Source organism: Stigmatopora argus, chromosome 12 (genome assembly GCF_051989625.1).
Source record: "Stigmatopora argus isolate UIUO_Sarg chromosome 12, RoL_Sarg_1.0, whole genome shotgun sequence".
Lineage (NCBI taxonomy): Eukaryota > Metazoa > Chordata > Actinopteri > Syngnathiformes > Syngnathidae > Stigmatopora > Stigmatopora argus.
The window spans coordinates 15,541,284-15,566,884 of record NC_135398.1 but is presented as its reverse complement, the minus strand read 5'-3'; the positions used below and the strand labels follow the sequence as shown (position 1 = coordinate 15,566,884).

Genomic DNA, 25,601 nt, shown 5'->3' with positions numbered 1-25,601 from the left:
ATACTGGAGTATATTACATATATTTTTCGCAGTTGCCGACCAAATGGAAATTTGACCTTCTTATTATCAGCTGTGTAAAAAGGAATTATTCAAAGCGGTGTGAAGTTGTGATGGTTCAGTTGTGGAAGACCGACCATATTATGGAAATTCTGTGTGAAAGTGGTAATAAGCTATTCAGGGATGATTGCCCATTTTGCTACCTCAAATTGTGAACATTATAAAGATTCTATTAAAATCTTTTGATGGATTTACTGTTATTTAAAAAAAATGTCATGTTTATTTTAGTCCTGTGACTACTGTATTGGCCCGAATATAAGAGTGTTTTTTTGCTTTGAAATAAGACTAGGAAAGTGCCGGTCGTCTTAAATTTGTAGTCTAGACATTATACCCATTCACAATGCTTCTGATTTTGACCCACCAGAAAAAATAATTCCCCACCACTGCTCTAAATTGTCTCTAGGAATGAGTGTGAGCGTGGATGGTTGTTTGTGTGCGCTGGATTTGGCTGGCAACCAACTCAGGTTGTACCCCGCCTACTCCCCGCAGTTAACTGGGGTAGGCTCCAACACCCTTTCAAAGATAAGGGATACAGAAAATGAAGTAATATATATTTCCATGCCCACCATGAAAACACTTCGTTTCTTGTGAAAATGAATTGATTGTGTGGGAAAATATTGCTATTGATCAAAAATATTCACAACGTCTAGTGCACACAACTGACAGTTTTATGAAAAACACTTAAGTTGTCAAAGATTGTTCCCTGGCCGATTGCCCATAGCAAAAAACGGCCGTGTTTCACATATGGAATCTAACACCATACAAAAAGAAAGCAATAAACACAAGCTAAACACATTACCATATTTACTCGCATATAAGCTGCCCCCGCGAATAAGTCGCACCCTTAAAAATACCTTAAAATGGTACATTTTAATTTCTCGTGTACAAGCCGCCCCCTGATTTACAATTTTTACCTCCATATTCCTTGTTTTAATAGGAAGTACAAATGCGTTACTTTTTGTTGGAATAATGATTCAAACCTTTTAAATCATTATTAGTAATATTTAATTAAAAAAGGAAAAACATCTTTCAACAAACTCTGCTTACAACTTGCAAGGAAAATGCCGTGTGGCGTCGTCATAGCCCCCAGTGCATTCTGACGAGCTGCATACTCTTCGGTACATTTAGCGGCACATAACCAAAACATTCAAAGGTAATCTGATTTAAACAATTGCCATTGAAAGAAAAACACCTGCGTAAGAATTTGCAGTATGAGCATAATAATTTCTTTATAAGGTAAACTGCCGGTGTCCCAGACAAAACAATTTATGAGTCCTTCGTAGATCTCCCAGTAAACAGTCCTTGGAGGGTGAGGTGTTATGTCAACAAGCTGGAGCCAGCAGGGTGACCTCGAGTTTGTCCCAGTCTCAAACTAAAGACACTCTTATACAAAAGTAATTAAAATGCCTTATTACTTATTAAAAATGCTTACAAAACATATAGAAACACCCCATAATAATTCTAACATTCCCTCCTTTTACTATATGTTTGTTATTCATTTTATGACAAATTCAAAATGAGAGGGATATCACCGTTGGCTGTTTTAATTTTACCCGCTTAGGCTCTACTCGTTCGGCAGGTCTGAAAAGCAGAACACAAGATCATTTTCGTCCAATCCATCCTCGTAATTACCATGCTCCTGGAATTCACTGTTAGTGTCAGCATGTTTCATCAGTAGGAGATATAATTCATGCAATCTGGAATTTGTAGGGGCAATCGCAGTGGTTATAAGTCGGCTCATCAAAGATCTTAAGCAGGGAATAATACAACACCCACATAATGTCAAAATCGTAGCAAAAAGGGCTACCACAAATTAGGCCAAATCATTATTAGTGAGGCCACAAATCTGTCAGCGGACATTATTCTACTCCAGGATGCTTTTTCATCTTGCGGTTTAGGGTCTGCAGGCCATCGTTGGCCCTGGTGTGGGACCCAGTGGGGGGCGTGTTGTTGAGTGCAACATTTTCAAACGTTGCATACGCCCCCTGCTCCTTCAAGAAGCATTTCAACCGCTGCACGATCCTGGAACGCCGTCAGACTAGTGGCTGCCAGTTGTTCCTTTATCGCCACAAATCCCTGTTCAGTATAATTTCCAAGTTTTTGGACATTGTAATGCAGGTAATTTATCCAATCAACATTTTTGTTTGGAGTAATTAAAAGAAAAATATACTCCCAACCTGCTGCGATCTGATTAGCCAACTTATACTCATCCTCGTGGATGCCAATCGCATCAATGTATGTCGGATCACCCTCTCTCCATGCGACGCCGTCGCGAGGGCCCGCCATCATACCGGATTTCTGTGCGGCCAATTGTATCTCCTCTACTGTAGATGGAAAAACAGACACTGGTAATAGCAGTGAGACCAAGGCACAAAGTCCTGCTGTCATTTTGGCAGGAGTCGTATAATTTGTTTTGACCCCACCACCACCATAGGTCAGAACGTGGAATCAGGGGTGCCTTCTGTTTTAGGACGTGGGCTCACCACGTCACATTTATCGCTCCCAGTGCCGGACCGTGCCCTGTGAGGACTAAGCAGGTAAAATGATTAAACGTGACATGTGTTGAAAAGTTAGGCTTGTCCTTTGCTGCCGTTGTAACTGGGTAGACATTATTCCATTTCATACATTTTGGGCTTACATCTTTTGTCATTATCTCCTTTACACAATCAGGGGTAATTTGCGCGGGTACTACTCTTAAGAGAGGTCGGCCCCCCATACATGTTATACAGGTTTGATACAGGTTTGATTTATAATAGCTGCATTTTCCATCAACAATAACCAATTATTTCTTACCGCCTCCCGTTTGGGAACTCCCCGTTGCAGAAATGAATTCTCTGGTCATCTCAGATTTTAATCTTACTATGGCGGATCCGGGTGTTTCCATCTCTGACGACCTTCTTACCGTCTCCATGGACATGGTTCTCCACCTGCCCATGGACTTAGGAAAAACGTCAGACAAAGATCCACAAGTTAATTTGTCAGTCTGAATTATGATTTGTAATGCCCCCACCGCATGGGTTAATTTTATCGAAGGCCTGATGGTTTTTTCGCACGCGTGTGTCATCCAAGCTTGCCAATCTAGACCAGTTTCTGCAACAAGGTTTCCCCAATCTGTTTTAGGACTGTTATGTACCACACATATTCTATAAAATCCATGTGTATCCTTTGAAATGGATATGTAGCTTTTGTAGCTTGACATAAGGGGGAATCGCCCGTGTTTTGGCCATATATCTGCATATAGATTGAATATATAACCTCCCCCTTTTTTGAGGCATGAAATTTACCATGACTCAAAATGGCAGCCCTCCCAGATAAGTCTTTTGTTTTTGTTTAGTCCCCCAGGTTCCCAAAATTTCCCATTACAGAAATTAAAAATTTCATTTGGCGAAATTCTTTTCTTTATTGTTTCTGTCCTACTCTGCCACCGCCGTCCTCGAAAGGCTTAACAGCGATTTCAGAAATATTCCACCTTGATATTAGAATATTGATATATCTTGGTGGCTAGCCAATTGAAACACAAAAGACAGACACTCATCCACGCTGGCACTCATAATCAAGGAATTTAGAGTGCTCCCCCAATCATCAAGATTGATGCCTGAAGAAACTAGATAATTAATGTATTAGATTCACATGCCACATATCTAAAAATAGAAATTTGTTCAATTGCCACCGCCCCTTACCCCATTCAGTCAGCATGTAGATTGCCATGCGAGTGGCTGTGATTAACTATCTATTCGCCAATAATGCAATAACGGAAAAGTTGCACACATTGAAACACACACACACCCCCTTTTAGTATTTTAACCGTTTGCAAAAAACTTTATCTCATTGTTCTGCATTAAGTTACACCCCCTTTCAATGTTATCGAATTTTGCCCATTCTAGTCAACCCATCTACTTAAAGCATTTCTCCAAGGTTGATATTTTATAATTTGGAGCTGTTATTTTTAAAACATAGACATTATTTCACTTGTTTCACACCATGGAAGGCCCTACCAGACTTTGTTGTAGATAGTACCCTTTATCTAAGCTTGTTATTGCCCATCGTTATCACCGTAACATTCAGTTGTATTAACCCCATAATTGCAATGCAGTAAGTTTTGGCTAAATTCTTAATGTGTATGCCTCTAAAGCAATAGACAGTAATAACGTCCCAATAGTCATCAATATGACCTATAGCAAAGCATACGCCCCCTTCAGGTCAAACAAGGAAAGTCTTTTGTGCACCTAAAGACGCTCCATGTTTCTTCTAGGGAAACTATGCCTATCCTTAACCAATTATCTTATCTACCCCAGCCAGGTTCAATTTACCTAACAATTTGGACAAATGCCATGAAATTTCTCATTTCCGCATTGTTAATTTCATGTCTGATTTCTTTAACAACCAAATAACCCTTAATACCTAAGACATAAATTGCAAATCACCCCATACTATGTTTACTTAAGATAAGAGCCATTTCTTATAGCTCCCTGTTACCACAAGAAAAATCTACAATAATTAAATTAGTGAAATCCACCTTTTACTAGGCATTTCCTAATTACAATTTTCAATGCTTAATAAAGGACCCACAAATTGTAACCAATATGCCATAATATTGTAAAAAATCCATTCATTTTTCTTTAACCAGCCAATCTCCTATATTAAAGTAAAAAGAAAATAATAATAATAGTATTATTCCTAATTCCAAAGCCAAACAGATCTTCTATCACCTCGAAAGACATTTCTGATTAAATCCCAAAAATAAATGCGAAGATAATCGCGGAACTCTGCATCCCTTGCAGACCATGTTTTGTTCTTATTCTGAAATGTTTAAACGGAAGCGCGCCCTTACCCGCTGACTGTGACCTTCACGCTCGCTGCAGAAGCAGCTTATCAATGTTGACATTCCTAAGTGATCTCTTTTTATTTCTGAGCACAATGCTTCACCTCCTGTATACAATTATAACGCTTTTTAGAGAAGACTAAATTAATTACTCTCCCGATATCCAACTATATCACAATATTTTGGCAATACCCCATAATTACAATATGCTGCAAGCATAGCAAAACCCATTTATGCCCTCATTATTTGACCAGTTTAGAGTATGACAAAAAACGCAGGTTTGGCAACCCCGCTAAACATTTAATTTGCTGTTTTGTATTTCTGTTAACCAAAATATTCCCGCTAGCAGACGGGAACGACACCAGGATAAGCCACAATAAGCCATTTCATTCTTTGAAATAACCATTTTAATTGCCATTTTACAACTTTCAGCATCACACAAAAAAATCCAATTGAATTCAATCCCAAAGAATGTGATATCTGGTTTAAAATTTGCTCAACATCCTCATGTTCAAAATCCTCATGTTCAAAATCCTCATTCAAATCATTTTGAGCAGGCCTGCCTTGTTTTTAGAGACATTTTTGTCCAGGCAATCACGCGATATATGTAATATATATAAGTCTAATTTGAATGAGCATGCAACACATTTGAATGAGCATGCAACCCATTTTTTTTTAGCTGCTCCTGATAAATGCTGCCCACCGCGTGGTCTTCAGCGAGGCCGCTGTTGGCCTTAAAACAAGCCGTCATCCTGATTTGATATTCTGCAAAAGGCTCACCATCCCTCTGCTTAGCTCTGCTGATCACGGTATAATTAACTTTTGTTTTAAACTTCCCCGTAACCCGATCAATCAGTTCATGCACTCTCAAATTCAAATTACGACCGTCATGACACAACGGGCCACCATCAGCTTTTGGATTCGAACATCCAAATTTAGTAGGAGCCTGCTCCTTGCCCACATTAGTATTAGCAACTTCGATCATGGGATATTGTTCAATAAACACATCACTCATTGGCGGCGCCCCAGGCTGGGGAGATAGCGTTTTCTCCCCATGTCCCCCACGGGCCCTCCCGACCTGGTCATATTTGTCGGAGGGGGCCCTCCTTTTTAACGACAACAACACACTTCTTCCCCACCGGGCTAACCGTCCTCTTTTCTGTGGAATAACACAGCCTCTGTGTCTCCAGTCCCACCGTTATCAACTGATTTAACCCATGTATCATAAACCAATAATAGGTATCATTATATCACTCCTGCTCCATTTAGTTAAGATTTCCCCCATGCTTAGCACGTATTTTATCCTGCAGTATCAATATCTTATGCATATTAAGCTGGCCAGCAAATCCATATTTATTTATCCATAAGTTTAGGTGTTTAACCCTTGTAGCGCTTTGATTTTCAACAATCCAATCTGTACACGGCCGACGCATCTTTGGATCGTCGTCAATAGCCGTTTTACTGTTTGCACCACCCATTTTTTGAGTGGATTTGTGTGCCCCCGTAGTACCTTTTTTTCTTTAACAACTACGCACACACAACCAATGTCGACCACCACATTTTTATAGACCCCACCGTGTCTACCTGCTAGTGACTAGTATCCGCAGGGTTTTAAAATCGCCATCCCCAGGATGCGAGCCTTACTTCTCAAAATAAGGCCTTCGCGTGTGATGCCCTTCACGCACTCGGAACCCGTCGACAATATGCAGCCATCACACGCGGACTCGGCAGAAATGTCGAAAGATGCTTACCAAGAGGATAGTCGTCAACCGATTAGAAAACAGGCGCTGCTGAGAAATAGTCCGGCCTGGAAAAGGGATTCTCGCCGTGCACGGTCACTCCAGATATTAAACTGCAGCGTCTGAGCCTTATCGGTTTGTTGACCCCGGCTACTCGAAGGACCAAATGTTGGAATAATGATTCAAACCTTTTAAATCATTATTAGTAATATTTAATTAAAAAAGGAAAAACATCTTTCAACAAACTCTGCTTACAACTTGCAAGGAAAATGCGCTGTGACGTCGTCTTAGCCCCCAGTGCATTCTGACGAGCTGCATACTCTTCGGTACATTTAGCGGCACATAACCAAAACATTCAAAGGTAATCTGATTTAAACAATTGCCATTGAAAGAAAAACACCTGCGTAAGAATTTGCAGTATGAGCATAATAATTTCTTTATAAGGTAAACTGCCGGTGTCCCAGACAAAACAATTTATGAGTCCTTCGTAGATCTCCCAGTAAACAGTCCTTGGAGGGTGAGGTGTTATGTCAACAAGCTGGAGCCAGCAGGGTGACCTCGAGTTTGTCCCAGTCTCAAACTAAAGACACTCTTATACAAAAGTAATTAAAATGCCTTATTACTTATTAAAAATGCTTACAAAACATATAGAAACACCCCATAATAATTCTAACACTTTTGAAGCGAAATTCTTAAGAAAAATAATTGCACGTGATATTTCTGAGATACTGTATGAATCAAAAGCACATTATTAGGGTCAATATCAAGGAAGTTAAAATGCCTGTCTTTGTAAATGTAAAATATTAAATTATTCAATTTGAAAAAATAAATGCATATCTTGATGAGAACCTGATGGGTTTTAAAGACAGAAATCACAATTTTCTTACCAGAAGTTTAAGATGTTGCGGCCAAATTGCTTCTAATGTCGAAATAGCTCATTTTTTTCTTCGATGGTTCATATTACAGCGTCACTTTCGAACAAGAAATAGAAAGAAAAAAAATCAAAGCCAAATTTTGTTTTATTTTATAATCACAAATGTACAAAAAGGAAGTAACATAAGCACAACCAGAAAGTGTGTCCGTAGCAGTATAATGTTCACCAAGTCTCTGGGTGCAATAATAGCATGAGATACACATTATGCAGGAATCAAGGCTGATATTTTAAGGATCAAAATGAAGAGAATATTTACTTTTTTCATTAAAACGTAAAACAAAAAATAATATTGATTTTTTAAAAAAAATTGAGCCAAAGTTTTTTAAAATTGTAACCAAAAAGAAATTTGAAAATTTGCTGAAGCTAAAAAAACTAAATGTGAACAATTTTGAGCTATGCAATGTTTGCAAATGATAAATTGATGATAAAATGGTAAATTTGATCATTAGTTGATTAATAATGCCAGCCCTTTTAGACATAACACTAATTTGACACCCCTGGTGTCATTATAAAAATTGAAGTTTTAAAACTTAAATGTTTCTTGCAAAACCATCAAATTTTGCCAAAAGTAGCCCAAATTTTTAACAATCCAACCCCTTCAACCTAGTGTTTGAAAATACTATTTTCCCATCCAATACCATAACTAAAAATTGACACCAAAATTGAGCAATCTAACCTCAATTAAAAAAAAATTACACGGTATGGCATGTTCATTTTTGTACCTCCGATACCTAGAAATGCTCAACCAAAGAAAAGAAAAATTTGAAGATTCTTTATTTTCAACTTGCCTTACAATAGATTCTACTCGTTTCATCCAAAAGCTATTTTTGGCCAGCGACACTACTGACAATTAATTTTCCATCACATTGGCAAGGATTATACTTTTAAGACACCAGATTGGTAAATAATTGATTGATTTGATAAGGGACAGCACATATTAATGAACATATTTATATTCATGTTAATGAACATGTATATGTACATATGTAAGATTGTATCCTCTGGCTAATTACCATCTGTTAGTCCCATTTGAAGGTACAAGATAAACAATAACACACACTAGACACATACACGTAGTACAATTTTAGACGGCGTCGTGAAAGCAATTATGTTCGGCGAACAGCCAGGCTTTAAGTTGATTGGCGAAGAGATTCAGAGACGGGAATTAACGTATGTTAAATGGTATTAAGTTCCAGGAATGTGCGGCGCGGACAGAGAAGGTGCTTTGGCTGAAAGCACTCTTTTTGACGGGAACTACAGTCACTTCTAGAGCCAGCCCTTGTTGATGTGTTGGAATTTTTTCATACAAAATCTTGCAGTGGAGGAGGAGCTTTGGGTTGGAAGATTTTGTAGACTAAGGTGGCACCTGCATATTTAACAGTATTGTTCCAGTTCAGGCATTTGTGTTTCTCTAATATCTGACAGTGGTGGCGTGTTATTGGTTTTAGTGTTGTTTTGCAGGCTGATGACCAACTTGTTAGGCAGCAATGTTCCCTCTAAGGTGCGTGTGTGCGCAATTGCGCACTACTCTCGTCTTCTCTGCGCACAGCAAATCATATGGAGCGCACAAAATAAAATCCCTTTTTGTTTTTGTATTTTTATATATTTTATATATTTTATGTATTTTATGTATTTTATATATATATATATTCATATATATATATATTCATTCATATATTCATTCTAGCTGTGAGGCCGATGCGCGAGCCACTCATCCGCCGGGCTGCCCATTCATAGATAGATACTAAATCATTTATGTGTAGTAGACATACACCTGCTTATGGCAGGTGTGATACTGGTGTGTGCCCATAGCGAGCAATGATGATGTTGCTCACACCGGTGTGCTCAGGGTGGTTGTCTTTCTGCCCAGACAAACAAAAAAATAGAGGGAACATTGTTAGGCAGTAAGTCATGTGTGAGATGATCATTGTGTCAAAATATAATTTTGCTGACTCAGGTGTTAGATTGTTTCTAATGAACCTAAAATTACACAAATTTAATTTAATTTTATTCAGCATGTTATTTTTTTATCGGTCGTTTGAAGGCTGGTTGAGAGTCAAGTGTTTCCTAGGTATTTAAATTCTTGGACTACATTGTTTTTCCCTGGACAAAAATGTTGGGGTCGTTATTTGTAGCTCTTTTTTTATAAGTACATACAGACAGTCTTAGATTTTTAAATGTAGTTGAGATTTTTCAAGCCAGTTTTCTGTCCTCTACATTAGTTGGAATGAAAATCTGCATCGAATGCGGCCCTTGAGGACCGATCTGTACACCTATGCTTTATTTGTCGGAGCTGCCAACTTCTCCGGATTTTCCGGACTTTACTCCGGACAAGCAACGCAAAACTCTGGGACTCCGTACAACGTCTGCAAACTCCAGAAATCCCAAAAAATGTCACTTACATTTTTTTTTGAAGCAACAATTTCGGATAAGTACCAAATTTCCAATTTAAATGCCTTGAAATTAACACCATCGCTACGGCTTCCGCCATCTTGATTCAACTGTACTGTAAACCGGAAGAATTCGGTAACACGAGTGCATTGTAAATCATCGGAGTTACAAGTTCTGACGAATGATTTGTCTTGTGCGACTTCAGTGTGGCAATTGATTCGTAATCAATTGCATAGGTAGCCTCTATCACTTTAACATTTTCAGGGAAGTAAGTATTATTAAGGCAGACTTTTGTTTTGAAACAAATGCTATCATTTGCAGGGTTCTAAAGCAGGGGTGTTAAACTCATTTTTTGTCGCAGGCCACGTCGTAGTTTCGCTTTCATCCGGAGGGCCGTTATCTCTTTCAATTAGGCTGCTAAAATGAACCGATTAACGAATTGACAGCTTTTCCGATCATGGAGAGATCATTCTTGGACATTAAAGTTAGTACAAATCTTCTCTTTGAGCCTCTTATTAGCAAATATATTCTCTGTAGTAGATTTTTAAAAAAAATCTGAAAAGAGGGCAAATATTAAATCTCATGTTTTAACCTTTTTTTTTTTTAAAGTTAAGAGTAAATAATGCTTTTTTCAAAATCTGTTTATTTAGCGAAAAATAAAAGGGGAAAGGGGAAACATTTTAGATATATTTATATATTTAAAATTAAATCAGATTAAAGGACCCTAACCAAAAGCCCTAAATATTCAGTTTGTTATAGATCTAAAACAGATTTAAAAAAATGCTTTTAGAACTAAAAACAACACAAAGAAAAAAATACTATTTTGGATTAGAAAATTGCAATTACTGTATTTTCACGCCTATTTGGCGCATCGTTTCTTACGCCGCAGTGTCAGTAACTAGTGCTATTTCTGTATTTTAGACACACAAAGCACGCACCATTTCATTAGACGCATATATATTATATATTTCATATGGATTAAGATCGAAACGCAATAGCGCTGGCTACCAGAAGCAGTTTATTTAATAATAATAATAATCGGACATAGGCCATGTCGTCATTACCACAACACAAAAAGCCTACTTGTCATCACACGCAGAAACTGCGTGTGACGAAATTGATGAAATTGATTTCCGGGTTCCGGTGCGCAGTGACTGCTGGGAAATATAGTTCTTGGGCGCTACACCCACACGCTAAAAACACGCTTTAAAAAGGCAACTGAAGCAAAACTGAGTTCGGTAGTGCTTTATTTGGACATTTTAAGATTTACTCAAGTAATCATCACCTTCAAATCCCTCAAACTCCTCATCTTCTGTGTCAGAATTAAACAATTGCCCGAACGAGCCTTCCAAATAGCCAGGTCCCCCCCTCTCTTCATTTTCAGAGTCACCGTAATTTCCATATGGCTCCTTAGAAATTATGCCGGCTTTGGCAAAAGCTCGAACAACCGTGCAAGCAGACACGTTCGCCCAGGCGGCAACGATCCATTGACAAATCGTAGCGTAAGAAGCCCGGCGCTGCCTGCCACTTTTCGTGAAGCTGTGTTCTCCACTGCTCCCACGCCGCTCGTAACTTTGATTTGAAAGCCCGGTTGATGCCGATGTCCAGCGGCTGTAATTCTTTTGTCAAGCCTCCGGGAATGACGGCAAGCTCTGAGTATATGTCACGTAACCAGTCTTGGAGGCGCTCGTGACGTATATGACGGCTCGCCGTCTGTTTTGATTTGCGACTCCATGCGTGCTCATCTCACAGTAACGGTTAAAAACCAGATCATCAAAATGAACTGAGACCTTGCCGTCATTCCCGGAGGCTTGACCAAAGAATTTGAATTTGAAGAAATAATTTATTTAGGAAATATTTCATAAATAGAATAGCCAACATTATTCTCATGTTCTTCGGTCTTTTCCTTCTTTGGTTGCTGATTTTCTATATAATTTATATTAGTGATAATTTACACATATTAGTCATGCATATTTAGGGAATACCAGTTCAACGTTTCTGTCCTTTGCGTAGTTACATCCATTTTTTGGAATGGTTTTCTTATTGTAGTTGAGTCATTTCTGTTTATGATCTAAAGCAGGGGTCCCCAAACTTTTTCCTGTGAGGGCCACATAACTTTTCCCTTCTCTGATGGGGGGCCGGTGTCAGTTTGTAACAGAAAAAGTGTGACGATCGTAGGGGAGCTTAATTTTTTTTTATTGTTTTCCAGAAAGCCACACATAACCAAATAACCCTTTCCAGGTTCTTTACAGAAAAAAGTCAGAAAACAAATAATAAAACTATTAATGAAATAAATAATAACTAAATAACCCTCTCTGAGTTCTTCACATAAAAAACAGGAAATAAATAACACTATTTATGAAATAAATAAGAACTGAATAACTCTCTCTGGGTTCTTCATAGAAAAAAAGCCATGGAACATTAACTTTCTGTTGTGCCATGCACAATCTTAACAGATAAAAGTTCAGCTCAGTTGTCAGAGCAGAATCTCTCTGACACATATGAGCAGTCTCCTAAAGTTCTTGTGTTTCTTCCTTATAATCCTTTTGTTCCAATAGGCTTGTAGACACCGCTGTTTGCAGCTCTCTCATCAACTTCCCTGTGAAAACCACAAAGGAAGCAGGTTGAGAAACTGAACTAAGTGAAACCGCACCTACACAGCACACAATACATTTCACTACCAGTATGGTTGTAAAGATGGATTTTATCCCAGTAGATTTTATTATGATTATATTTGTTTATGCTCAGAATGACTCATTCAAATCAGAAAAGTGAGCTTACCTATGTCTGTTCATCAGTGTGAACTGTGGGCCTGCATCTGGCTGGTGAGAAGTTGAATATCAGGTTCCATTCTAGTTACAGCCAGTCTCAAGCACTGATGCAAATGTTCATCTGTCAATCTTGATCTCATCGGAGTTTTCAGCAGTTTCATGCGAGAAAAGGTTTTCTCGCAGATATACGTGCTGCCAAAAACTGAGGACATTTTCATTGCATGTTTTTTGATGTTTGGATATGTGTCGTTTGGGAGGGAGGCATAGAAGTCAATGAGACTGTTGAGATTGAATGCGTCTTTTAGAACATCACAGTTCTGTAACTCAGCCAACTCAAACTGATATGAAGGCTGGGCTTCATCAATGTCGGCAACAAAGGGGTTCTGAAAAAGACGGATTTCTTTTGCATGAACATGTAGTTCAGTGAATCGCACACCGAACTCCGCCTTCAGCATTTCCAGTGCTTCCACGCACTTTTCAGCTGGGAACGGGACCGCTGGGTTCTCTGTCGACAGGTTTTGGGTAGCAGGAAGATGGACAAAGTTGCGCTTTTTCACTTGTTCCAAAAGCAGCGCTAATTTCACCTCAAATGCTTTTATGTGTGAATACATGTCGCAAATGAGTTTCCCTTCGCCTTGTAGCTGCAAGTTAAGGCGGTTAAGTATTTCTGTCACGTCTGTTAAAAATGCGAGGTGCCATTTCCATTCTGGGTTGATCAGCTCTGGGACCGTTTTGTCTTTTAAATGAAGAAATGCGTTAATTTCGGGTAGAAGCTCGTAAAAACGCCTCAAAACTCTGCCCCGGCTCAGCCATCGGACCTCTGTGTAGTACAGCACATCTCCGTGCGTAGACTCCAGTTCAGACAGGAATTCTTGGAACTGCCTGTGTTTAAGTCCCTTTGCCCTGATGAAGTTTATGCACGACACCACAACCTTCATTACAGAATCCCACGTCAACACTTTGCAGCACAGTGCTTGCTGGTGAATTAGGCAGTGGACTCGTAGCGGGGCGGTGAGACCCCTTTTTTCCAACTCACGGTTCATGCGTCCTATTAAACCGCGAGTTTCGCCCACCATGCTAGGAGCCCCGTCAGTCGTGATGCTAGCCAGCTTTGACCAGTCCAGGTCCAACTTCTCCATGGTTTGGCACACTTTGTCAAAAATATCCTCTCCCGTTGTGGTCCCTTTGAGACTTTGGAGGGCTGCCAGATCCTCGCATATCTCAAAGTTTGCGCTAACTCCACGAATAAAAATGAGCAGTTGCGCTGTGTCTTGCACGTCCGTGCTTTCATCCAGTGCTAACGAAAAAAAGTCAAATTCTTTCGTCTTCTGCTGCAGCTGGGCATAGACATTATTCCCGATTTCTTCAACGCGTCTGGTGATTGTACTCGCCGACAGACTTACGGCATTAAATGCATCTTTCTTCTCGGGACACACTTCCTCCACGACAACATCCATACATTTCTTAAAAAACTCTCCGTCAGTGAAAGGCTTACCGTTGCTTGCTATCAGTTTAGCAACCCGAAAGCTGGCCCGAACGGATGCCTGGTTCAGCTGAGCTTGGCGTAGAAATGTAGTCTGCTGAGATAATAGTCCAACTTTTAGCTTTGAGAGTTTGTCTGCTCGTATTTGGCCTTGCACGCTATCGTACTTGTCCTTGTGACGGGATTCGTAGTGCCGGCGAAGATTGTATTCTTTGAATACTGCCACCGTCTCTTGACAGATGAGACAAACAGCCTTTTCTTTGCATTGAACAAAAAAATAATCGTTTGTCCACTGCAGGTTAAATACCCTGCATTCTGAATCAATTTTTCTCTTAACTAACCTTTTCGCCATTATTCCGTTCTCAAACAGGTTCAGGTTGCACAGTTTTTATATGCTTGAATAGCATCGCAATAGCGATGGTACGAGGGCTCCGCCCTCACCTGCGATCGTCCAGATGTCTCGCTAACACTCTGCTCACGCATGCAACGGTGGAATGCCCGCACACATCAAAGGCAAACACTCTCCCCGCGCGTGTCACCAAAGGAGCAATGCGAAGGCCCGCTTCACTGGGATGATTTGTGGGCTCAGCAGGGGTGCAATGAACCAAACACAAGATTAAAACATCCCAGTCTTCAAGGCCAAATAGGAAAATAAATCCGATAGCGTCTCTGGTATTGTTCAGAGGGCCGGTCCAAATGTGCCGGCGGGCTGCATCCCAAAAAAAAAAAATTTAAAAAAACAAACAAACAAAAAAAAAACATAGCGTCTTTGGTATTGTTCAGAGGGCCGGTCCAAATGTGCCGGCGGGCCGGATCCGGCCCGCGGGCCGTAGTTTGGTGACCCCTGATCTAAAGGCTCTGACTCAATCAACATGGCGGACACGTTACAACGCCCCTGCCGTCGAGCAATAGACATCTAGTGCTTTACATGTGATACTTTATGGCAACTTCCTTCCCAGATCATCGCTAGACTGAAAAAAAATAATTTTAAACTACCTATTCGGTAAATGTCAGTATTTTATTTATTAAAATAGCAACTCCACCATTACTTTGAAACCGAAATAAATAAAGATATGTAAATAAGAAACAGTTGTTGAATGAAAATCAAAAGGTTTTGATCTGGAAGTGAAATATGTTGATGTGAATGTTTTCAGGGAATAATGATGAAGAAATGAAGTGTTCAATTTTATTACTCAGTTCAGTTAATACCTCTGTCAGGTTTGGTTTCAGGGTGTAGGGATCTTGAATGATTATTAACAGATGATCAGGGGAGAGCGCGAACTCAGTCCACACTACCAGAAATTACGCAAACAAGATTCCCACATTTGGGGAATTTGCAGGGGTCAGCACATCCGAAGTGCAATTACTGAGCCTCACCCTGGGTGAACCACCTTCGTGATCATGATCTCTCCCTTACCAGGTAAGTATGAATTATACACAAATGCAGCACCATCTTCTTTCGCGTGCTCACCATTTTCAGTCACGAGCTCGTTTGCTACACCGTAATAACATAGTCATAAACACACAGCCCGTATAAGGCAATTCTACCGAGAACTAGTACATGTAATAGTTGAGTCATTGATGAACTGGACGGTCTTTAATTTAGCTTTAAAGTATGATTTTACAAAATCTCATGCTCTGCTGCTCTCATAGAATCAATGCGCATGTGCTCCTTTTTTGGAATAACCGACTTGACAATGGAGCCCCACCTCCCTCCCTACACACTTCTTGTCGATTCTTTGGTTGGGAATGCACAGTGCTACTAATATTTAGTGTTGTGCAGAACATGAACGCAGTCATTCAACATTTGCATAAAACTGCTCATAATTTAATAATTTTGTTCTTAGTTTGTCAAGATAATGACTTTAATAGGGGGTCTGAAGGCCAAAAATAAGACATCTTCACTTTGTTATAATATCTAACAAAATAATGTTTATTTTGAAAAGCAAATAGAAATTGTGTAATATAAGTTAAAACATTCAGGGACTAAACTGTATTTTAGGTAAATGTATCCGTTGATTAATCAATTGACGTAACGTTATCATCAATTCGTTGTTGAGCATCAGATATTTCATGATGTAAGTGAACATTGACCAAACTATGAAGTTATGGATATCACATATTTGTTGTAAGTATTCTGTTTTGACATATGAGGACAGCTCCGCTTACGCAGAGCATCAAAAAATTGGATTAAACTCTTGTTGTTCCTCCCCATGGAAATCTTTAGTAAAAGGCGAAAGATTTATGCGATCTGAAGAGAACCAAGAGTGTACTAACAAAATCATGACAGAACGAGCGATGTCTATATCTGCAATACTACTTTAACACACAGGCTAACGCACTACAAACTAGTGGGCGGTTCCAGTACGTTGATCAGCCAATGATTGCAGCAGCTGTATTATGCAGCCAATCACGTTGCAGCAACTGTATTCGGCAGTCAGGGCATTGCAGCAACGTTGTGATGTACTACTATGAAGCATGGCATATACATACACCATTTGAGTAAATATCTTGGATTTATTGGGGGTCTAGAAAAGTTAGTAATAACACCAAATGGTCGCATAGTATTGATAACATTCAGAGGTTTGCACCAAGTACATGTTATAATATTATTGCCTTAGATTCATTTTTGCCAGGAATGTTAAAGGAATGGACACGATTGATATATTTTGACATTTGAGAGGGGGTGCACCATTCCTGGAAGTACTGCAATACCAGGTCTATGCGTGGAGTGGACAGAGCAAGCCCCAATTCCATCTCCCCGAAGATATCAGATATCAGAACTTGGCCCACAATTGAAATATTATTTAGGAATATAGCCATAATTGTAATTTTACTCACAAAAAATCCTTTTTACACAATATCCATCCTCCTTTCTTTCTTCCTTCTTTCCTATCGCCATCGAAGCTAATGGTGAAAGTCGAGCCTGTCCTGTCATATTTCCGGCATAGTCCGTTTTGAAAATAGCATTAAATCAACACAACAATATACTATTTGCTTGTGGAGCTAAGTTAGCGCGCTGAAAGTGCCCCACACACCATTTTCCCGGCTGTAACAGGCTTGCTAGCTCGGAGTTGACTGGAAAATAGCTTTGTGAGCAAACAGAATCAATTTGTTTTTGCTTCTGCTTCTGTCGGCCATGTGGGTGGAGTTTGCGATCTCTGGCTGCTTTGGCCCGCCTACTAGCCAATCATAGTTTGTGAAAGCAATGACATGACCCAGCCAGCAAAATGCTAACGCCTATGAAAAATCATTGTGGGGTTGCCAACTCGAAATCTGATTGGTTAAAAGCAACAGTCTAGTTTAATGCAGCAGAGCCCGCAAGAACTGATTGTGCAGGCTTTGAGGCAGATCTGATCTGGCAACAAATAATGGCTGAAATGTATTGGTTAAATGCTTCAATATGAAAACACACGTCTGGAAGCAGTGCAACCAGGGGGAAAAGCAATGAAAGGAAGCTAACAGACCATTTGGAATAATAAGTAAGTATTGATGGACAAAATATAATATGATTCAGATATTTCTTAGGCCAGCAGAGAAGGCCTTGAAGGCCCTGACGGCCCGCCACTGAGATATATATATATATATATATATATATATATATATATATATATATATATATATATATATATATATATATATATAGTTCACAGTCTAGCTTTGAATGCTGTGTTGACGCCAACATTTCTTTTGTAAACATAGCCGAAATGGCGGCGAGCACCAAATTAGTGTGCTCGCGCGACGTCATACTGGGTGTACAGTGGTACCTCGAGATACGAGCTTAATCCGTTCCGGGACTGAGCTCGTATGACAAGATACTCGTAACTCGAGGTAAAGTTTCCCATTGAAATGAATGGGAAACAAATGAATTCGTTCCAACTCTCTGAAAAAAACACCAAAAACAGGATATTGGATTGAAAAAAAAATGTTTTATTTCTTATAATTCGCCATATATTGACAAAGTAATAAATAACGAGTGGTTTAATAGAAATAAAGTGTTTAATCTAACTAAAATTGGGCGGATTTCGCCGAGGGGAGAGAGAGACGCACAAAAGGGCGGGGGGCTTCGGTTTGTTTTCCACACAACGCACTCGTAAACAGAACAAACACTCCACCCTCACGTTCGCTATCCATGGGCTGTTTGCTGTCGTACTATTCCCTTCAAAATATTCCGAAAATGATGCACACAAATGTCCTCACAATCGGAGAACGCACGACCACTTGCCAACGAGCAGCAGTCTTATCAGCGATCGCCCCGCTGCTCATGGGAGCTTCGGGGGCGCTGGCTAGCGGCTCCCTTTTAGCTTGTAGCATCTGTGTTCGCATCCCCTTGAACGGCGCCTATGATAGAGTTGCTACCGGGGATGCTGTAGCGAGCCAGTGCCCCCGATGTTCTTATGAGCAGCCAACAAGCAGAGTCTTTTTATCAGCGATCGCCCCGTTGCTTATGGGAGCTTCGGGGGCGCTGGCTAGCGGCTCCTTTTAGCTTGTAGCATCTGTGTTCGCATCCCCTCGAACGGCGCCTATGATAGAGTTGCTACCGGGGATGCTTTTGCGAGCACGAGTATACTTCATTACCCAGAAAGCCCTCTTTTCACCGCGCATGCGCGTTGTGCGTTTCCTGGTCTGAATAGCTCATCCGGTGCTCGTAAATATTGTTATACACGAAAGATATGCCCAAAAAAATGCCATGGCAACCTGGCTTGGTCGCATCACGAAACTTTGACCGCATCACGGGCGAATTATTCGATCGAAATTTCCCCCGTAAGACGAGCATTCCGTATGACGAACGGTCGTATGACGAGGTACCACTGTATTGAAGAACTGGGTGTATTAAGAACTTGATATCCCAGCAGTCACTGCGAAATAGTTGAGTCGAAGACTGCTTGCCGTAGTTGTCCTATCGACTGATTTATTTGTTTTTATCGTGATAACAATTTTAGTATTGGTCCATATATAAAGCGCACTGGATTATAAGGCGCCCTGTCTATTTTGGAGAAAATTTTAGACTTTTATGTGCGCCTTATAGTCGTGAAAATATGGTACTGTGGACATCCTGACACACATGAACGAGCTGAATGTGAAGCTACAAGAGAAAAAACAGTTTGTGCATGAAATGCAAGCAAACCTTCCACCTTCAAAACCAAGCTGGTTTTATTTTTCAAGCGAATATCAGACAAGTCATTTGCTCATTTCCCCACACTGGTTCCGTTAAAAGAGACCCCCGCATGTGAAAAATTACGGGAAATCATTGGATGACCTGCATGAGCAATTCTGCCGTCGGTTTTGTGATTTTGGAAAAATTGACAGCTGGTGTCATGTCCTTTCTCACAAGACCCAGAAACGGTTCCACAGGAGTTGCAGTTGGAACTGATTGATCTCCAATGTGAAAAGTTCAACTCCCTGAAAGTCTCTGAGTTTTATGCTTCATTAAGTGCAGCCAAATTTCCAAACATCCAGAAGATGGCACAGAGGATTCTGGTGTTATTTGGCTCTACATGTGTGTGAACAGACCTTTAGTCTGATGAAAACCAAGAAACCACCCCATAAATCCCAGATGAGTGATGAGTATGTTAATACTTTAGTCCTTTTTTTCTGTTTCTGTTTCATTTGTGCTGTTAACGGATGCAGTTTTTAATATGTATCGTATCTTGTGCTGACCCGGCCCGTCTGTCAAATTTTTAAAGTCAATGTGAACGGTTTGCCCAACCCTGTACTAACATTTAGTGTTGTGCAGAACATGAATGCAGTCATGAAACATTTGCAAGAAACTGCTCATAATGTAATAATTTTGTTCTTAGTTAGTCTAGATAATGACTTTAAAAAGGGTCTGAAGGCACAAATCAAAACACAACTAGAACAAATTAACACATCTTCAAATCACATGGTTCTAATCTCTAACAAAATCATCTTTTGAAAAATTGAAAACCAAAAAGAAGTTAATCCATTTAGGAACAAAACTGGTTTTACAGTTAATGGTCAGTTGATTAATCAATTGACACAATACACGTGATGTCTTCATTATTTCACAAGAAACATCAGATATTTAAATATGTTGATACAAATAGACAAGAAGTGATGTAAGAAATCAGATGGAAGGCCGTGATACATTAAATTTAACATTTAAGGGAGGCTCTGTTTGCGCAGAGCATCAAAAAATTGAATAAACTCTTATTGTTCCTCTGCACGGAAATCTTTAGTAAAAGGCAAAAGATTTATGCAATCTGAAGAGAAACAAGAGTGTTCTGAAGAAACTTTTACAGAACGACCTAAGTCTATATCCGCAATAGTACTTTAACACACTACAAACTAGCGGGCGACTTCAGTCCTTTGAGCAGCCAATCACGTTGCAGCAACTATATTAGGCAGTCAGGGCATTGCAGCAACATTGTGATGTACTACTATGGAGCAGGGCATATACATACACTATTTGAGTAAATAGTTTGAATTCATTGGGGGTCTCGAGAAGCTAGTAATAAAACCAAAAGATTGTATTGTAATGATAACATTCAGAGATTGGCATCAAGGAAAGGTTATGGGATTATTACCTTGGATTTAATTTTGACAGGAATATCTTAGACAGGATCATAATTGATGTACTTTGACATTGAGAGGGGGTGCACCGTTCCTGGAGGTACTGCAATACCAGGTCGATGCGTGGAGTGGACGGAGCAAGCCCCTATTCCATCTCCCAGGTCCAAAAATCAATTTAATATATGGTCCACAGATAGGGGACGTATCAGATATTAAACTGATAAGAACAGATACTACACTTGATCTTAGCCAAAAGGCCGAGAAGCGATAACTAGAACTTTGTTAGGAAGGACGACTTCTTTCCAGCCATTACAGCCTATAGTAGTGGTTACACAGATCACATGACAACAAAAGCACACTTTATACAACAACCTAAAACTGCACACTGTTTGATAGCAGGGGAAAAAAACGTTGCATTTCTGTATTTAAATGGAACAAATGCTTCGAAAATGTGGAGTCCCTGTGGTCATGTGACTCACAATGGTCCAATAGGAAAGTAGCAATAACCTTACCCAGCGCCCCAAGGTTCTCTGATTCGCAAACAATATTTTTGCAGTGAAAAGCCATTTAATTTAGCAACATTTGAAAAAAATGACAACAAATCAACAACCCCTGCTTAACGTATTACTTCCTATTTCCTGGTCTTGTGATGAACAATGACAACTTTCCACTAGTATGTCAAAAAAAAAAGATCAACTCATAATTCAACTAGTATCATTTAATTAAAACATATCACAGGCAAAATAACAAAAATCTCAAGAATTGAAAGCCAAAGTTTTTGGGGGGAATGAAAATACTAAAACGTTCGGAAGAAGGAAATACTACAATTATAAGTTTTCTCTTCATCCTATTGGGATTGTAGAGGTCAATATGTGACCGTCACGGAAGGCAAGGCTGATGAACAGAACAAAGACTGGAAAGGAAGAATCAACTGCTCTATTGACTTGTTTCAGATATGTTTCATAGATATTTCTTTCACATATTATCAGGGGAGAGCGCGAACGCAGTCCCCCACTATCAGAAATTATGCAATCGAGATTCTCACATTTGGGGAATTCGCAGAGGTCAGCACAGCCGGAGTGCAATGGCTGAGCCTCACCCTGGGTGAACCACCTTCGTGATCATGGTATCTCCCTTGCCAGGTAAGTATGAGTTGTACACAAATGCAGCACCCTCTTCTTTCGCGTGCTCGCCATTTTCAGTCACAAACTCGATTGCTACACCGTAATAACATAGTCATAAACACACACCCCGTATAAGGCAATTCTACCGAGAACTAGTACATGTAATAGTTGAGTCGTTACATCAACTGGGCGGTCTTTAATTTAGCTTTAAAGTATGATTTTACCAAATCCCATCATGCACTGCTGCTCTCATACAGAGTCAATGCGCATGCGTTCCTTTTTTGGAGTAACCGACTTGACAATGGAGCCCCACCTCCCTCCTTACACACTTCCTGTTGTTTCTTTGGTTGGGAATGCACAGTGCTACTAACACAGGCATGGGCAAACTACGGCCCGTGGGCCACATACGGCCCATTAGGCTTTTTAATCCGGCCCGCCGACGTTGTCCAAATTATAGTAAAAATCAATGACCTCATTCATTTCCCTGCAATGCCCTCGTTTCCCTGATAGATGGCGCACTAGTCTAGTAAAAGTATGTAAATGTGTGTGGGAGCTCGTTATTGGAGCTACTTGAGAATACTGACACATTTCTGAACATTTAACTTTTACCGTATTTTCACGACTATTCGGCGCATCGTATTTTTAGCCGCATCGTATTTTTAGCCGCAGTGTCAGTAACGAGTGCTATTTCTGTATTTTAAACACACAAAGCACTTACCGTTTTTTTAGACGCATATATATTGTATATTATATATGGATGAACATCGAAACGCAATAGCGCGGGCTACCGGAAGCAGCCTATTTCCGGGTTCCGGTGCGCAGTGACTGCTGGGAAATATAGTTCTTGCACGCTACACCCACACGCTAAAAACACGTTTTTAAAAAGGCAACGGAAGCAAAACTGAGTTCGGTTGTACTTTATTTAGACATTTTAAAACTTACTCACGTCATCATCACCCACAAATCCAAGTCCTCATTTCCTGTGTCCGAATTAAACAATTGCCCAAATGAGTCTTCTAAAAGGCCGGGTCCAGCGTTTGTAGTTCTCAAGCCTCCGGGAATGCCGGCAAGCTCCGAGTTAATATATATATAGTTCGCAGTCTACCTTTGAATGCTCCGTTGACGCCAACATCTAGCGGCAGGATTTCTTTTGTAAATACAGCCGAAATGATCATACTGGGTGTATTGAAGAACTGGGTGTATTAAGAACTCGATATCCCAGCAGTCACTGCGCAGTACTTTATCTACGGGAAATAGTAGAGTCGGGGCTGCTTGGCGTAGTTGTATATATATATGTTACACCCTTGCATTCGATCTTGACACACAGGGGGAAATAATCAGAACAGCGAGATGTTGTTGTTAGTTCAATCCAAACTTTTACTGTAATCAATTAACACAAAAACCCATAACATACAATTAAACCCATATATATATATATACATTATCAACACGTTAGAACCCAAAACATAATGTACAATTACACCTATATATATATATATATAAATATATATTAGCAACACTTTAGAACCCAAAACACAATGCACACACACACTCGTTCAACACACGGTCATAACTTGTCATATCTTTTCCTTTTACAACTTCTAGTAGTCCTACTATTATTCAACAGGGCAAACAATGCAATATCAACAATATAACATCCTTTCTATGACCGTTATAGACACTGTCAACGATAATGGTGGCCGAAGGTAGCGTGCTAAATGCTATTCCATGTGCGTGCCCCGAGACTCTCACATTCACGCCCGTAATTCAAACGTAAATAAACATTAATAACCATTATCTCTTTTCTCACACGCTAAACAGTGTATATTACAAACCCCAAACTCAAACAACCTTTACAACAAACAGCATACCTTGACACACAGGGGGAAATAATCAGAACAGCGAGATGTTGTTGTTAGTTCAATCCAAACTTTTACTGTAATGATTCAGCATACCTCCCGTGCCTCAAGCTACTTGCTAAGACATCAATAATCGAATACCGATCTACTTTAACATGCCCCACACTTGCCATGTGGATCCAAGGATCACCAATCGAACACCGATACACACATTCAATCCAAACTCGTCATAGCTTCTTTACATGCAATCGTTAATAAATCAAACACTCTAGCATGTCACACTAATAAATCAAACACTCTAGTATGTCACACTAATAGATCAAACACTCTAGTATGTCACACTCTCCCCCACAAAAACAAATGTCGTCCCGACATCAGTATATTCCAAATATCTTCCCCTTGTTGGTTGTTATGCTGAACAGTCTAGCGAACTTGTCATTTCACATCCTCTTCTGTAAACTGATACTCATGAAAACTCCAGGCGGCAAGGGCCACAGTTCAAATATAATCCACAACTCGTACGGTCCACGTTCACTGGATGGAAACTGTAATCACAGTCGTAACAGTCCATGTTCGCATAATACATGCCACCCTTGTAGGCTCAAGCCTGTTGGAGTCCATACATAAAGGGTGGTTGAATGTAATATGGCTGCAGGTGTACTAACCAAGGAACCCCTCCTGGTGCAGGGTAAGCAGGTACCAGCTGATGTGGTGACTGAGTACTATAACAGGAGGGGACACCAAGCTGATCATAGGTCGTTCGTCGTGGTGGATGTCTCTCCCTTCTTGGCCGTTCATAAGTCAACGCCTCAGGTTCATTCACAGTGGTTGGCGGAGAGGTCTCTGATAAATGATCATCACGAGGATCTTCAACAGCCAGATTTGTTCCCTCACCAGGCAGGTCCTCCCGCTGATAGTCATCTTCTCGTTGTACTGGTCCGGAAGCAGGGCCCTTCACTCCGAGTCTCCGATTCGCTGTCAGTAGCCTGTACTTAGACTCCATCCCTTGGGCATCTCCCTCATTTAGCACCTGGAGGGGCTTGTAGTGAAAGTCATCTTCGTAACCACTGTCTTGGTCTGTCTCTTGAAGATGAGATACCGGCTGCTGTTTATTTCTCTCCATACTCTTGTCAATTTTTCCTCCTTCTGGTGTCAGGTTTTTTATCAGGATGCGCTCTCCTGGTTGTAGCACGGAGCTCCTCACTTTGGTGTCATAGTGCTTTTTACCTCGTTCTGCAGCTTTTCGTACACTCACGGTGGCAATGGTGTACGCCTCCTCCATCCCTTGTCTCCCTTTCTCCACTTTGGCCTTGTATAACTCCAGCTTGTCAGCTTTGATTGCGCGTTCTCTCAGCGCATCCAGTTCATCGCGATAGGCGCGGGCTGCACGGGCGTCTACGAGCAGCTTCAAATTCTCCTGCTGGAGCCTCTTTATTTCTTCCTCCATGTTTTCCTGCTGGTGTCTGTTGTCCAGCAGTTGTTCATTCCTCTCTTCTAGCTCTTGTCTAAATCGTCTGATCTTTGCCTTTGAATCGGCAGGTTCCACCATCAGGTGTTGCTGAGTTCCCACCTGCTGCTGTTGCATGCTGGGAGGATTGACGATGGCCAGTGGACTGGGTGTGCCACAAAGCACACGAACCACACCTTCCCTTTCCTGAGTTAGCTCTGCTATAGTCTCTTCTTTTAGTGGTCTGCCTCCTCGGATTTTACATCCAGCTTGGAAATGTTCTCCACTCCCACACCGATAACAATGTGTGCACTTCACATCTCGCCCTCCCTGCTGACAAGCAAAACACCTTCTTGGGACATAAGCAGGGCGGCTAGTGTTCCAGGGGGGTGCTGGGGGCTTGCTGTAGTAATTTTGTTTTGCAAAAGGTGGCTGGGGCT

General features: G+C 40.4%; 1 protein-coding gene and 5 non-coding genes across 6 annotated transcripts; all 6 read right to left on the bottom strand.

Annotated features, from left to right (window-relative positions):
• Positions 1-12,118: 12,118 nt before the first annotated feature.
• On the bottom strand, positions 12,119-14,912 carry LOC144086335 (general transcription factor II-I repeat domain-containing protein 2-like). Its single transcript, XM_077616250.1, has 2 exons — positions 12,725-14,912; positions 12,119-12,542 (listed from the first exon to the last, which is right to left on the bottom strand). The coding sequence occupies exon 1, from the start codon at positions 14,547-14,549 to the stop codon at positions 12,738-12,740; it is 1,812 nt and encodes a 603-aa protein (XP_077472376.1). The 5' UTR covers positions 14,550-14,912; the 3' UTR covers positions 12,119-12,542; positions 12,725-12,737.
• A 551-nt stretch (positions 14,913-15,463) lies between these two features.
• On the bottom strand, positions 15,464-15,625 carry LOC144086439 (U1 spliceosomal RNA). The gene has a single exon (XR_013304476.1). It is a non-coding gene; the product is annotated as a U1 spliceosomal RNA (small nuclear RNA).
• Positions 15,626-16,354: 729 nt separating this feature from the next.
• Positions 16,355-16,468, bottom strand: LOC144086466 (U5 spliceosomal RNA). The gene has a single exon (XR_013304500.1). It is a non-coding gene; the product is annotated as a U5 spliceosomal RNA (small nuclear RNA).
• Positions 16,469-20,328: 3,860 nt separating this feature from the next.
• LOC144086465 (U5 spliceosomal RNA) lies at positions 20,329-20,439 on the bottom strand. Its single transcript, XR_013304499.1, has one exon. It is a non-coding gene; the product is annotated as a U5 spliceosomal RNA (small nuclear RNA).
• Positions 20,440-20,809: 370 nt separating this feature from the next.
• Positions 20,810-21,000, bottom strand: LOC144086456 (U2 spliceosomal RNA). The gene has a single exon (XR_013304491.1). It is a non-coding gene; the product is annotated as a U2 spliceosomal RNA (small nuclear RNA).
• Positions 21,001-21,717: 717 nt separating this feature from the next.
• Positions 21,718-21,881, bottom strand: LOC144086438 (U1 spliceosomal RNA). Its single transcript, XR_013304475.1, has one exon. It is a non-coding gene; the product is annotated as a U1 spliceosomal RNA (small nuclear RNA).
• Between the last annotated feature and the right edge of the window lie 3,720 nt (positions 21,882-25,601).

Bases quoted from the DNA above. Each gene is read 5' to 3' on its own strand.
- LOC144086335 (XM_077616250.1), bottom strand. From the start codon at position 14,549: ATGGCGAAAAGGTTAGTTAAGAGAAAAATTGATTCAGAATGCAGGGTA.